This window comes from Aspergillus costaricaensis, assembly GCF_003184835.1.
Source record: "Aspergillus costaricaensis CBS 115574 unplaced genomic scaffold BO79scaffold_30, whole genome shotgun sequence".
Lineage (NCBI taxonomy): Eukaryota > Fungi > Ascomycota > Eurotiomycetes > Eurotiales > Aspergillaceae > Aspergillus > Aspergillus costaricensis.
Window position 1 is genome coordinate 1 of NW_020291830.1, and position 14,504 is coordinate 14,504.

At 49.1% G+C, this 14,504-nt stretch overlaps 4 protein-coding genes across 4 annotated transcripts; 3 read left to right on the top strand and 1 right to left on the bottom strand.

The window, feature by feature from the left end:
• On the top strand, positions 1 to 1,778 carry BO79DRAFT_210709 (uncharacterized protein). Its single transcript, XM_025682866.1, has one exon. It carries the CDS (start codon positions 428 to 430, stop codon positions 1,427 to 1,429), a length of 1,002 nt encoding a protein of 333 aa, XP_025536408.1. The 5' UTR covers positions 1 to 427; the 3' UTR covers positions 1,430 to 1,778.
• Positions 1,779 to 3,555: 1,777 nt separating this feature from the next.
• Positions 3,556 to 5,181, top strand: BO79DRAFT_200540 (FAD-dependent oxidoreductase; the record flags this gene model as incomplete). The annotated part of the gene is made up of 3 exons (XM_025681498.1): positions 3,556 to 3,966; positions 4,017 to 4,653; positions 4,717 to 5,181. The coding sequence occupies exons 1-3, from the start codon at positions 3,659 to 3,661 to the stop codon at positions 5,179 to 5,181; spliced, it is 1,410 nt and encodes a 469-aa protein (XP_025536409.1). The 5' UTR covers positions 3,556 to 3,658.
• Positions 5,182 to 5,585: 404 nt separating this feature from the next.
• On the top strand, positions 5,586 to 9,639 carry BO79DRAFT_210712 (cation-translocating P-type ATPase). The gene is made up of 10 exons (XM_025682867.1): positions 5,586 to 5,946; positions 6,005 to 6,078; positions 6,141 to 6,680; positions 6,730 to 7,000; positions 7,047 to 7,287; positions 7,343 to 7,737; positions 7,784 to 8,132; positions 8,182 to 8,768; positions 8,840 to 9,157; positions 9,228 to 9,639. Exons 1-10 carry the CDS (start codon positions 5,738 to 5,740, stop codon positions 9,526 to 9,528), a joined length of 3,285 nt encoding a protein of 1,094 aa, XP_025536410.1. The 5' UTR covers positions 5,586 to 5,737; the 3' UTR covers positions 9,529 to 9,639.
• Positions 9,640 to 9,849: 210 nt separating this feature from the next.
• BO79DRAFT_45287 (DUF3431 domain-containing protein) lies at positions 9,850 to 11,277 on the bottom strand. The gene is made up of 3 exons (XM_025689272.1): positions 10,800 to 11,277; positions 10,159 to 10,728; positions 9,850 to 10,087 (listed from the first exon to the last, which is right to left on the bottom strand). Exons 1-3 carry the CDS (start codon positions 11,192 to 11,194, stop codon positions 10,030 to 10,032), a joined length of 1,023 nt encoding a protein of 340 aa, XP_025536411.1. The 5' UTR covers positions 11,195 to 11,277; the 3' UTR covers positions 9,850 to 10,029.
• Positions 11,278 to 14,504: the final 3,227 nt, after the last annotated feature.

Here is a 14,504-nt window from a genome sequence, read left to right on the forward strand (position 1 = left end):
CCTTCTTTTCACCTCCTGATCGTGGTTCAATCCCGTAGTGCCAGTCACCTCTACCCTTCCATCGTTCATTCTACCTTCTTCTACCCCGGTATCTTATTTTCCTCCTCCCGCCCACTAGTTCGACACCGCTCTTGTGCGCAGTCCCCGATCCATGGAACAGTTGTAGGTTCCTGAATCCCTGCACCTTTGTCATCACCACCACCGCCCATCGGCTGTTCACGACTCCACGACGAAACGATTTCGCTACTTGTCAATAACCCAATCCGCCGCCAAATCAATTCTTATTACATTTCCCTTGCTCGCGACCGAGACGGCTGAACTTCTAAAGTGGGCTTAGTGGACCACTAATCCACACACTTGAATTTCTGCCCGGAGAAGTACAAATCCGGCCTACAAAGCACATGTTGCTTTTCTATTGAATCACATTATGCCCGCTCAAATGGACGCCCTGGGGGCCTTCACCCACCTTACGGAAAACATTCCCTCCTGGATCGACCGACTTGCAGAGTTATCTGCCCACACCGCCGCGAAACACGCAGAATACGCCGAGGCCTACAGAAGACATGTTACGGTGAGACCGCGCCGTCGCAAGAACAGCTCGGTCTGCTCCATTCGAACTGAAGACCTGCGCTCGTCGGCGCCCGAAACGGAGACCCGCCCACAATCTTCTGCTGCGGAAACACATACCACTGTCACGACGCCTAATACCTCCCAACACCAAGCGAATGTGAACCCTCGTAAACGTGGCGCTGAAGATGCGCCCTCCATGGACGCCAGGGAAAGGAACCCGCTCGTGAGTACGCGCAACAACCTCATCATCCACTATGACGGCCACACACAACACGTTTTGGAAGAAATGGTGCGCCACATTGGGACAGCTCGCAACAACATTCGGAAAGGCAGAATGTCGCAACTGCCATTGCCAGGGTACCGCAGCAAGATGCTGGACAGAAGCGCAAGGATGAATAGCCTGGCTCCTTCACTTTCACCCTCCGAATCCGGCGAAGACGATGTACTATCTAGCATCCGCAAAGCCCGCAACCGGGGCCCGCCGGCGCCTCGCGCCCAGGAAATGCCCAAGGAGTCTGCGTTTGATACCGCGGAGAAGCAGCTGGAACTGGTACACGGAGTGTGTGAGACGGCTGCATACCAGTTTCTCCGATCTGGAGACTGCTCGACGGAATTGACCAGTGTAGAAGGCAAATTCAAAAGCCTCTTAGACCTGGCTACCGATGAAGTCCGCCGTCTGAAGGCAGAACAGCCCGAGGAACCAACAGCCGAGGACGAGGAGGCACCCGCAGCCACGACCATTGAGGTTGACAGGCAATCTCTGACGAAGATGGATACCATTGAGGTGGATGATGATGCGCAGTCGGCGGAATCAATTGACTTGACGGCTTTCCGCGCTAATCGTCTTCGCCGGAGATGAGCTGTGGCGACTGACATACAGCATAGCGGGCGCACTCCTTTAGCGTGACTGGATTGTATTCCCTTGAATTTTCATTCTACATAAGCGACGATACCACCGGGATACTCCTTTGTTTTGTTTCCATCCCCGTCTCTTCCTGAAGTTGCATTTTTTTCTAGCCATTTATCATTGGTCATATCTCATCTACAAGCGTGACTGTCATTAAAGCGCGTGGAGTTGGTTGGGGCATTTGTTTTGTCTGGACTTTGATTTCTTTTATCCCTTCTTTGCTTTGCTGTTCAAAACACACATCTTTTTGTTTGCATAGTTGTCAATGGGTACATAAGTTATTCGACCACAAATCATCCACACGATATGGATTCATCAGATCATGTGTTTGATGCCAATGGCATCCAGCCTGTGTAACCGGGTTGCCTTGTCCCTCACGGGCTTCTAGCTTAGATACAATTAGTGGTTGCCCAGTCTAGTCCACCTAGTTAGTGGGAATCGTCACGGGAGTGACAGTACCATACCGGGCTCCATCTCTCGGGCTCCACTCTCATACAGACGGAGAAGGCGGATATCTGACATTCCTAAGGTTCCCCGTCGCTGCTGCCCGTGATTGGCCCATCGTTCCCTTTAGCGATGTTGTCGAACCCCCGTCTAGCCATTTGAACCTGGAGCTGATCCAGTCCCGGCCCCGCCGCGATGGACCAGATTCCAGTGCGAATCCGGGAGGGATTGACAGCCGCGACCGGGTCGGAGCAATTTAGTTAACACTTCTTCTCTTTTTCCATCCACCAAGAGACCAGAGTCCAATGGGTCGGTCCCTCGTCTCGCTGCCTTGTTGATGGATTTTTGTTCGCGGGGTTGTAAAACTGATTAAGGTGTGGATATGGTAAGTATGGATCCCCGTCCCGTCCGTCCCAGACAACTCTACGGAGTACATCCCCTCCCCTCCTTAATCTACTTTTTCTGCAGTGTTTAATTATAAGGTAATTTCGCTGAAGACTGCTTAATCTACCTAAGAGTTGTGAACGAGTACATACCGTAGATGCATTATGTTTACTTATTTATCTATTGATTAATGATAAGCACAACTGTACACAGTATACATGTATGCAAATCAGCAAAACTACTACACTACCAAGTGAGTGATTTTATCTCTACACCGAAATGCATCCACGGCATAGCCGAGGCACCGTCTCTCTCTCTCTCGGCTGCAACTTGCCCTCAACAATCAACATATTAGACGAGTCCATTACGGAGTACCACCGCTACTACTACGTATCTGTATTTACTAAATAAATATTGTCTATTGTCTTCCCAGCGGGCTGGCAGTTCCCGTAAGCCCGGTCACTCACACACACTCTCTCACACATATTAAAAGCATTAGGCTTACACCCCCACCCCACCAGCTAACTAACTAAACTCACTTACCCGAGCCACCACCACCACCACACTATTATCTACAGGGGTGATGTGGACTCGTTTGACATGGATGTTTAACGTTAATTTAGCCCGTATGACCACTAATAACTATAACTAGTGAGCTAACTTTAACTGAGTCAGAATTTATATTACTTGTTGGTGCTTTCTTAATGGTCGGCTAACTACGCGCGATGTGTCAGCTTCGTGTTATGCGAACTATGCCCCTGGGTTTGGACTTGGTTGTAAGGTTGAAGCTACTTGAGGGGGTTGTCTACCGTTGGTTTGGTGTTCGGACGATAATGCTGTGGCATCAACTTCTCGTTGTCGGATAAGTAGAGTTGCCTCTAAAAACCATACGTCCTGAAGAGCCTACTGGATTATCCGTATCTTCAGCGAGAATTGCGATCAGACATGATGATATATTTAAAGGTCAGGGACCATGGCTCTGTTGGTTTATATATCCTGTGGGGAGCCATACTGACCGTAGCATGTGCAGATGTCTGAGCTTACGTCCTTCATCTCTGCTTCTACCCGAGTAGCACAAGCGGTCAGATGTAGCCACGACCTGACCGTTTACCGGTCGTACCTGCCATTCCGTGGCCTGTGACCAGACTGAATGTCCCAGTTGATAATGTTCCAGCAGAGCTCTTTATATGGAACATTGGGGCTCCTGATCCCAAGTCCAAGGATATTACTATGTCCACCTGATTACGCTTATCACTAATATGCTCAACTATTATTATAACCATTCTTTCTTCGTCATGACCCTCTAGGTATTTGGCAAAATTCCTAGACCATGCCCTCCTCAGAATTGCGGCAATGTCCAAACCCAACAGTCAACGGCCGTTCCACGTTATCATTGTGGGTGCCTCAATCGCCGGCCTGACTCTCGCCCACTGTTTGTCCAACACCGAAATCGAGTTCACCATTCTCGAAGCGAGATCCGATACATACCCGGATGGTGCTGGGCTTGCCATCCTTCCGAATGGCGCCCGGATTCTTGATCAGTTGGGACTGTATCAAGACGTGCTGGACCAAGGTCAATGCATGGTATCGCACAGCACTTGGCTTGAGACCGGACACCTCTTGCGACGAGTTGATGCGGGACGAATTCGATCTTTCGGACGGTATGCGGCGATTGTGTTTATGAAAGTGATTGTGGACTGACAGCGTGTAGAATTGATTATCCTGTCCTCGTTATCGCCCGGCGGGCACTCCTAGGTATTCTATATACTCACCTTCGGAGCAGTCGGCTGTTCTTCAATCGGCGAGTCGTTCGCATCGTGTCATCTCCGGATAATGTTACAGTTTACAGCGCGGATGGAATGAGTGTTTCAGGGGATCTGGTGGTTGGTGCGGACGGTGTTCATAGCATTGTGCGTGAGCATATGTGGCATCATATCCGTGATACCAGTGGGGCTGTTGCCAGCCCTTGCTGGTTTTCCGAGGTCCCCTTGACCGATTCCTTCGCTGGTGTTTTCGGTATCGCTGAGTCAATCCCTAAGCTGAATAGAGGAGACGTTCATCGGGCTTATGGACATGGCTGGTTAACGGTTATTATGGTGGGAGCGGACTCCAGAGTCTGCTGGTTCATGTCGATTGCGCGCACAATGATGCCAGTATTAATCCCGCGCCATACTTCCGACCGCGCTTATGTATCCAGGATCGTCGAACCGTTTACGAAGAAGCATGTCACCAGCGATGTCACGTTTGGCGAAGTCTTCAACCGCTCGGAGTCATGCGTTGTGGCGTCACTGGAAGAGGGATTCCAGAATAGATGGTCCTGGGGCCGGTTTGTAGGGATAGGGGATGCGGTACACAAGGTACTCTCATTCGCCTCAATGCGCCATGGTAGGGTAGTTGACAATGATGTATAGATGGCACCGAATATAGCAGAAGGTGCCAATTGCGCCATTGAATCCGCCGCATCGCTGGCGAACCATCTAGTTTTCTTCGCCCGCGGGTCCACTCCTTTATATACGGAAGATCGACTCACTCCAATGTTGAAGGCTTGGGAAGATTCACGTAAGCGCAGAACCAGGGGTCTTTTTCTCATCTCGCAGTGCGCGGTTCGCATAGAAGCGGCAACCAGCTGGGTGCTCAAACTAAATCAAGTGTTTCTTGCGCACTTCCATGGGACGGGAATTGGCCTGCTCACTTCGATCACCTCGCGTACTGCACGAGTGGACTATCTTCCATTACCACTGCCGCAACAGAGCAGTAGGCCGCAAGTTCTAGAGAACAAAGAACAAAAAAATCTGTGGAACTGGCAAATGATAATACTACCCCTAGCAGCAGCAACCAGCTTGATGTTTCATGTTTTGCATGCCCTGGTGTTGTAGACAATGAATCATCTCTCTGGGCCAAGGGTGGTCGGTTTCTAAGAATGACAGGATTTTATTATTCACTGCACAGTTTTTTCCCTCAGAAACATATTAAATGATCTAACAGGCAGCTACATTGTGTAGGCTAGACTTACCAGAAGCGATCAGAGTGAGGGACTTTATGGCTGGTTGAGGGGTGAGGGTTAGTGCCAACAGTAGTCCGCCGTCTTTGACACGCTTGAGGGATTTACCCAAGCCACTGATCTCAACCGCACTCCATCCTCCGGTCCAAATTTCCTCAACCACTGGTTCTGGTAAAACCCGCAGGTGTCATCGGCCCTGGGGTTTCTATCAATCTGTCATGAGGCAAAGCTCGCATGGCATTCGCACAGACCTTGCGCGTGGTTGACAGTCCGAGCCTCCACTTCTAACTATAAAAGCTGGCGGGCACAGTGGGATTCCAGATTGTCGCACACCAAATATTCTTGCGTTCTATTCTGCTCTGTTCTGATCTTCGTCGCGTGGTGTCGTCTTCCCCTCAACCGGCTGAACTAAGCCCCTCTATTTCATCAAGATGGATGCGAAGTCAGGCGTGTCACTCAATGCCGAAGCGACCCGTCTCCGCTGGCAAGAAGGCGACGAAGAGAAAGGCGTAGCAGCCAGAAGAGACCCTTTGCAGCTTTCGCGAACGACATCAGTGGCATCCAACAGCTCTGCTCGCAGTCGCGCACGAAGAGCGACCGTTGACCCCTCCCTTTCGTTGCCAATTCATTATCGTACAGTGTCAGTGCTGCACTCGGTATTGATAAACGTTCATTGAGCTCTGACATCATTTGGATAGTTCATTTGATATCGATGAGGCGAGAGACCGTGAACGAGCGGAGGCTGCAAAGACTAAAAGCAATGTCGCGACCGGTACTAGCTCCACTCAGTTGTTGATACCTTCGGGGCCTTCCTTGCTGATGATAAGTTTCTAGATCTGTCCAATCTCGACTGGCACATGGTTTCGCCCGAGGAAATACAGAAGCGATGGCGTGTCGATATCTCTCAAGGCCTATCGCACGATCAGGTCCAGCAACGGGTTCGTGAGTTTGGAAAGAACGCTCTGTCTCCGTTACCACACCAATGGTTCTGGCAGATCTTTGGCTATTTCTTCAAGGGCTTCGGGGGCATTCTACTGATCGGCTGTATACTCGTGTTCATCTCTTGGAAGCCCTTGGGACAGCCTCCCGCTCCGGCAAACCTTGCCTTGGCCATTGTCCTGCTGGCTGTGTTCTTCATTCAGGCAGGTTTCAACGCGTGGCAAGACTGGTCGTCCTCAAGGGTCATGGCTTCAATCACAGCAATGCTACCCGAGAGCTGTCTTGTTCTCCGTGACAGCTCTCTGGTGGTAGTATCTGCTCCGGATATTGTCCCTGGAGACGTGGTGCATCTTAAAGCGGGAAACAAGCTACCTGCAGACGTGCGCTTGGTTGAGGTCTCCAATGACGTGTGCTTTGACCGGTCTATCTTGACGGGTAAGATATTGTCTGAGGAGCTGGAAGCAGGAGCTAATGGGTTGTTTAGGCGAGTCGCTGCCGGTCAACGGGACTGTCGATTCCACGGATGATAACTACCTTGAAACCCACTGCATTGGACTTCAGGGTACGCATTGCGTTACTGGAAGTGCAGTCGGTGTCGTTGTATCTACGGGAGACTCGACTGTCTTTGGTCGGATTGCTAAGTTGACAAGCGAGCCCAAGAAAGGACTGACTACCCTTGAGAAGGAAGTCTTGCGCTTTGTACTGTTGATCGTTCTCATCATGCTCACGATGATTATCATCGTTATAATTGTTTGGTATGCGGTTTCTGATACTTCTATTCATACCTGCTGACCTCTACAGGGCTACATGGCTCCGAGTCGACCATCCCGGCTGGATTAACGTGCCAACCCTGATCGTCGACTGTGTCAGTGTTGCGATTGCTTTTATTCCAGAAGGCTTACCAATAGCCTTGACTGCGAACCTTACCATTACCGCCAATCTCATGAGCAAGAACAAAATCCTGTGCAAGTCTTTGAAGACGGTCGAGACATTGGGTGCGGTTTCTGTGATCTGTTCCGACAAGACTGGAACTCTAACAAAGGTCTGTCCTATAGCATCCAGTCACCGGCCCTACTAACTCATTTGCCTGGCTACAGAACAAGATGTTTGTCACCGATTGTGCTCTCTCAATGTCTCGTTTTAGCACAGAGCTAGCCAGAGACGAAATGGTAATCAAGGGAAGGAAAACTGGAATGCATCAGCTTCGTGGTATTGCTGGCCTCTGCAATGCAGCAGAGTTCGATGCGTCGTCTATGAACCAGCCCCTTCATGAGAGGGAAATCCACGGTGATGCAACTGACCAGGCCGTCTTGAGGTTCTCTGAAGGCCTTGGGTCTGTTGCAGAGTTGCGGCGCACTTGGCGGAAGACATACGAACTAGCGTTCAACAGCAAAAATAAGTTTATGATCAGGACTTTCAGTCTGGTCGAATCGGCAGGATTGAGTTTTGGAATGTCCGCAGCTGAATCGGCTCAGTTCAAGCGGAACGATACGTTAGTCCACCCCTTCTCTAGTCACTCCCCGTGCTAATCATCTCAGTCTCCTTACCATAAAGGGCGCACCCGACATTCTGATTGAGCGATGCACACAGATCGTAGACACAGATGGAAGCGTACTGCCTCTGGACGGAAGAATACTGGCTCACATCAAATATGTCAAGGATCAGTGGTCCAGCGAAGGCAAACGCGTGATCCTGCTTGCACGTAAAGTCCTTCCAGCTTCAGATATCATGCCTCTTCCTTCGTCCAGAGAATTCGAATCCGAGGTCATGAATCATGCAAAAACGGGCTTGGTTCTTGTCGGCCTGGTAGGCATCGTTGATCCCCCGAGAGAGGAGATCCCAGACGTGGTCAGAACATTGAGGCGCGCGGGAGTCCGCATCTTCATGGTAAGGTATTCCATCTGGAAGTTGAGTTCTCCACTAACCACGCACATAGGTGACTGGTGATTATGGGCTCACTGCTCTCGCCATCGCCCGACAATGCGGTATCGTCACCACTCATGGTCCAGTTGACACTGCCTCCTCCTTGAAGCGGCTCCCCGACTACGATGAGAAGCCACCTAGTACTCCATCTACCACCGCCATCACACTTAGCGGGGCTGAACTCATGAGCTTGAACGACCACCAGTGGGAACAGCTATGTCAATACCAAGAGATCGTCTTCTGGCGCACCACTCCAGAGCAGAAACTGCGTATTGTCCGTGAATTCCGCGCTCGCGATGAAATTGTCGGCATGACCGGCGACGGAGTCAACGACGCACCATCCCTCAAAGCAGCAGACATCGGAATAGCTCTGGGAAGCGGCTCCGACATAGCTATCGAAGCATCAGACATGGTATTGATGGAATCCTTCTCAGCCATCGTCGAAGCAGTGCAATACGGCCGCGTAGTCTTCGACAACCTAAAGAAAACCATCGTCTATCTACTCCCAGCCGGTTCCTTTTCCGAGTTCTGGCCCGTGTTCACCAGCGTCGTATTCGGTCTTCCTCAAGTCCTCTCTTCCTTCCTGATGATAATCATCTGGTAAGCACAACACCCACACATACCACCTCCACACACCCCCATCCCCCCTACTCACATACACTCCTACGCAGTTGCTTCACCGACTGCGCCGCCGCAACCGTCCTGGCCTACGAAGCCCCCGAAGCCGACGTCCTCCTCCGCCCACCCCGCAAGCCGAAACAAAACCGTCTCGTGAACTGGAAACTAATCTTCCACGCCTACGGCATCCTCGGCATGATCGAAACCATCGCCTCCTTCGCCATGGCCTTCTGGTACCTCGAACGCAACGGGATCCCCTTCTCAGCCCTCTGGTTCAAATTCGGCGCTACCCCAAACAACATCGACGCCGACTGGCTCAATGCTCGACTCAACGAAGCAAGCTCCGTGTACTTTATCAACCTTGTAGTCATGTACGCATACCCTTCACTTCCCTTCCCATCCAAAGGCACCCCCACACTAACAATAATCAAATGTAAACAGGCAATGGTTCAACCTCATGGCCGTCCGAACCAGACGTCTCTCCATCTTCTCGCACCCCCCAGCCTTCAACAAACAGACCCAGAATCTGCTTCTCTTCCCAGCGATATTATTCGCTTTGGCCATGGCCGTCTTCTGGTTGTATATCCCGCCGTTGCAGCGGGTGCTGGATACGAGTAGTGTCCCCGTGGAACATTATTTCCTGCCTGCTGCTTTTGGCCTTGGGATTCTTATTCTGGATGAATTGCGTAAGGCCGGGGTGAGGAGGTGGCCTGGTGGGGTGTTGGATCGGTTGGCTTGGTAGATATCTTAAGATAGACTAGGGGTAGATTTATTTGCTTTGCTTGTTTTGTGGAGGTTTTTAATACTGCAGATGTAGTTTTGGATTTGTGGATGTTAGTGTAAGTAGTAGTAGTCATCTGATACCTCTTTTCTTCTTTTTTCATGGTTCTAAGACTTCTGCATAATGCATGCAGAGGATAGAATATACCCTACGATCCAGACAGAATAACTCAAAAGAAGCGGTAAAAGATGATAATTCCACATAATGTATATTGCTCAACGAGACGACTTTTTCAACCAAGAAATTCCCAATCATGTACAAGCTAACACCTCGAGACCAAAAAAAAAGCAAGCAAAGCATAACAACCAAAGTTACGCACGTGAGTCGTCAGATCCGGAGCCAAAAGATGGAAATCAAAATTGAAATAGAGAAAAAAGATTACAATGTAGAAAGGGAAATAATGAAGCAGCCCGCAAAGCCATGAGAAACAAGAGGGGGTATTCTTTACAGTTCAGACGGAAATCACCAGAAATAAGGATTGCCGTAGACGTCTTGGTAGCATTGATAGGCGTCGGGGCAGCTATATTTCTTGTTAGTTTTATGCATTTTCCAATAATCTTAGAGTAAAGGGGTTGGGGGGAGGGGACGTACTAGACCGGATCCTTCCCAAAAATAATATGCCATGTATACTCCATCACATGGGCACTCAGATCATCCGACAGCCCCGTATTCAACACCCAGTCGTAGAACCAAGTGTATTGCTCCAATGGCCGCTTGAGGACCTGTTCCCTCGACACAGCGAATTGCGAGCAGCACGCTACTCCAACCACTTCCGGTACGTCGGTGTTGTTGAACAGTTCCGCCCATGCCTGCGCGTACACGCGCTCTGCCGTCTTTCCGAATTGCGGGGGGTCTCGGAAGGGACGAATCTCATCGGGACAGCCGGGCGTCTGCTGGCACCGGAGGTTGACGTAGCCGTTTCGTTGCACGAAGTCGGTCTGTAAGGCTCGGATGGAATCCACGTTGCTGTAGGCCATGGTGTCGGTGTGCCAGGCTCCGGGCCAGCCGTCTTTGTGGCTGTGGATGAAGACGATCGTGCTGGGGAGGTCGTCGTAGTGGTCCACGATGTATTGTAGGTAGGCGAGGGATTCGCGACCTTTGTTCTTGGGGGTGTGTCGGGATGCGGTTACGTCGTCGACGGTATAAATGACGTTGCGCCATCTGGTAATTCATTTTGGTTTAGAGATTTGGCTTAATTTCGAGAGAGGGTGGAGGTTCAGGAGAATACGTACTCTGCTAGATCATTGCTCACCCAGCTGGTGTCCTCGGTGGATAATTTTGCCATGACGATAACGCGATCATTCGGAACGATAATGGGAGTGGTTTCGTAGAGCGGCCGAGAGACGGCCGAATCGTCGGAGGACCCTTTGGTTTTGCCATTGCTGTTGCTCTTGTCGTTGCCGGTAAGAATTGGTTTCGAGTTCTTCGGAGTCGACGCCCCGTCGTTGCCACTGTTCACATTGCTGCTGCTGCTGCTGCCATCCGCTGCAGATTCGGCGGAGAAGGAGCTGAAACTCCAGCCGGACTGAACGCGCGCATCATCCTGAACGAGATCGAGGTGGCGTTTAATGAGGATGATGGCGAGGATGATAAGTGCAGCCGCACCAATCCGGTAGGATAGTCTCATTTCATAACGCGCCTGCGAAAAGCCCAGGCTGAGACTACCGAATGGGATTGGAAGGGAGGAAAGGAAGGGGGAGAGAGAGGGAGGAAGAAGGAGAAAAGCGAAAGCGAGAGAGAGCGAGAGAGAAGGAGAAACAGGCAACGTGGGAAGAAAGATCCGACGAAGGGGTTTAGTGTTTAGGTTGGTTTGGTGAAATTAACCAGACGACGACGGGATTGTTACCAGGCACGGGGTTATGGGAAGTACAGGAAAGAACAGCCGAACGATGGAAAATTGAAATGCAAATAATTTCATAAACTCTGAATTAGTTAACGGGCAGCGACTTTGCTGACTCTGACGGACGCCCGCCCGCTGGAGGCTTATCTCCCTGGGGGGGGCGCTTGGCGCCGATTGGTGGGTTTCCGGGCGGGATCATCAGGGATTCTTACCATTTACTTGAATTACCGGTGATATTTTACTTACATACGGTATGTGAACAAGGCTTGTTACTTACATGGTAGCCTAAATAGCAGGCAGTTAGACTAGTACTGTACTTCTTCCTACTCGGGGATATGAACTGCGAGATTACTATGGAGTCGGGTAAAACAATAATCCCAAAAGTGTTTCAGACCTGTCGGTATAAATAGTCTCGGTCATCATTCTAGACTCGGGCGCGAAGGATCAAGCTTTGTCGAGGATGGAGTAGTGTCTAAATAGTAATTGTTCTCGCCCTCGTCCTATTTTAAACCATAGTATGAAGGAAGCAGATAAAAACATCAGCCTCTTGCTAGTTTCAGATGTTTACTTAAAGTAGAAGTACAATACAGTCCCTGATTCAGATGGATCCCTCGCATGGATTTTCCATTATCTTCGCTAAAGGTTTCGCATGAATTTTTTCCTTTCCTTTTCTCTCCTCTCCCCATCCACTGCCGATCCCCCCCAGCAGAAAAATAATCCGTCGGGCTCCGTGCGACAATCACATTATCGCCAGGGTCCAGAGGATACTAACCAACTCTCCATGCATTAGACCGGTCGCAAAGACAGCAAAGTTTCTCCGTGAAGAATACTACCATAATTCCCGCCTCCAATGAGGATCATCTCCTGTCGCAACCAGTGAAATTCATCCTGGTCCGGCAACTTGCGCTGTCAGAAAACATTGTGACAGTGACAGTGGCAGGCAAGTCCGATCCCATCCCGTCTCTAATCGGGTTACGATCCACAGCCACCGAGTCTATCTCAAACGTCCCACCACTCGGGCCAGTCCTACTGGCCAGCTGGCTTCTCCCGGCTGAACCCTGAATATCCACCCGTCAGCAGGGCTGTGTTGCTGCCGTTATTCGCTGTTTTTACCCTGTAATTTACACTGTGATTACCAGTGAGAGCGGTGCAAAGCAGTGTTAAAACTGACCTTCTCACTAAACAAATTAAGAGTATGACTGACATCATGGTAGATGTCTATATTACCCTGCAACCAAAGAAAACTGAATCAAAGATCAATGTCTGACCTCACAACAAAACAATGAGTGGGTTTTGTTGTCTTTGTCGTTGCCGACAATATTGCCATACAAGGCAAGGATCTGAATATGCCAAGCAACCAAGCATCGACCAGCTGCAGGGTCAATTCATTGACGAGCAATCAATTACCCCACTGTCTTTTATTTTCTTTTCTTTTACCATATGCAATTGCTCATACTTGAGGGATGATGAATATCGCATTGGGCTGTTCTGATTGCGCCTCAGGCAATTACAACTCAGAGGACAACCCCAGATTCGAAAACCACCCTTTCCGCCCGAAGGATTGCATGCAAATGATATATCACTTACGGCGTAGTAGCGAAGAGCTTAACCTAGAAGCTTACTGAGGTACGTAACTCAGTAGCTGTCTCAGCACATAAGCGTATCAATCAATCAATCAATCAATCAATCAGATTCAAGTTCACCCCCACATGATCCCTGTCAATCCGTCTATTCGTCCATGCATCAGTGGACGGATTTTTGTCTGCAGAATTGTCCACTATATCTACCGTGGCCTATAACATGGAAAAAATATTAAACTGTGCTAGTATACGAGCGTCTATACGAGCGTCTATCTACACACTGGCAGGATAAGACACCCCTCTCAGGTTTGTGTAGAATGAGCGCAGTAGCCAATTCCGAAATCCAATGGCATCAATTCGCATTATTAACAATCATCCCTTGGGGCTATGTTCAATCAGGCTGGGTACTGCGGTGGTACTTATGGTCTGTGGTACATACTATTGTCGCGTGGTGACACTGCTTATCGTGCGATTATTTACCCCGACCATGAGCATGTGATGTTATTCGGTATGACAGCGTCCATGCTTTTTGGTTTATGAGTATTTAGCTTTCGAGCTCATTCAGCCAATTTATTGTATTTATATATAACTGGAAGAGAATATTAGTAGTAAGTAATAGCGGGACTGGAACAAATTAATGTCAATTGTATGGAATTCAAACCAGAACACATTGTGGTTCTACTTAGCTGGGCAACATGATAACTTAATGTATTGTGAGGGATATATTTTCCGCATCGGAGCGGCATCATTGGCTCCGTCTCAACATGGAGCAACTGGATTATTTTAACTATCGGTCTCTAACGGTTACTAAATACTCGCTACGCTTCCAATCGAATATGGATCAACTAAGAAAAGAAAAGTTACTGGATTATTTTTCTGGAGAAATTGTCTTGGTGCTATTATTCCTGGGTTGTTAACAATGCATGCGGGGATCAATCCCATATTAGCCTCAGTCGTTTCCACTGTCCATGGTCTCAAATGGAACTAGGAAAAACCGATACTAGCCAATTGATGATCCACTCAATTGATATATCTTCAGAAATAGATGCGCGATCGTATGCATCAGTCGGGTCAATTGAGCTTAACTGCCATTTGGCTTTGTTTTGCGAGAGGTGGGTCATAGGTCAGCGAGGTATTGAGGTTGCCTAACATAGTAGGGATTTAACGAGCCAAAAGCGATTCGGAACATACATACTTGAATAGTACTATCTATGCTCGGAGTTAAGAATGGAATTGTTTTACATTGCATAGATACAGTAAGTGCTCCATAGGGTAGTGCTGTTGATTATATGAGGTCTCCCTATCAGGCAATATTAGTATCAAAGCACACCTTATGGCACCACTCTTGTTTCGTCACAACTCAATATTATACGGGGAAGAGTACTAGTTGAGAAAATATAGCTCATTTATTTTATTACAACAGATGTTATGTTTGTTTTGTAAATACCTTTTCAGGTAAGATACTTTAACGCCATCTGATGTATTGCTTCGAGTGCTGACGACCAGAAGTCATAAGC

Bases quoted from the DNA above. Each gene is read 5' to 3' on its own strand.
- BO79DRAFT_210712 (XM_025682867.1), top strand. From the start codon at position 5,738: ATGGATGCGAAGTCAGGCGTGTCACTCAATGCCGAAGCGACCCGTCTC. The intron at 5,947-6,004 runs GTCAGTGCTGCA...TCATTTGGATAG, and splicing joins CCAATTCATTATCGTACAGT to TTCATTTGATATCGATGAGG. The intron at 7,001-7,046 runs GTATGCGGTTTC...TGACCTCTACAG, and splicing joins ATCATCGTTATAATTGTTTG to GGCTACATGGCTCCGAGTCG.
- BO79DRAFT_210709 (XM_025682866.1), top strand. From the start codon at position 428: ATGCCCGCTCAAATGGACGCCCTGGGGGCCTTCACCCACCTTACGGAA.
- BO79DRAFT_45287 (XM_025689272.1), bottom strand. From the start codon at position 11,194: ATGAGACTATCCTACCGGATTGGTGCGGCTGCACTTATCATCCTCGCC. The intron at 10,729-10,799 runs GTACGTATTCTC...ATGAATTACCAG, and splicing joins GTGAGCAATGATCTAGCAGA to ATGGCGCAACGTCATTTATA. The intron at 10,088-10,158 runs GTACGTCCCCTC...CAAGAAATATAG, and splicing joins TTTGGGAAGGATCCGGTCTA to CTGCCCCGACGCCTATCAAT.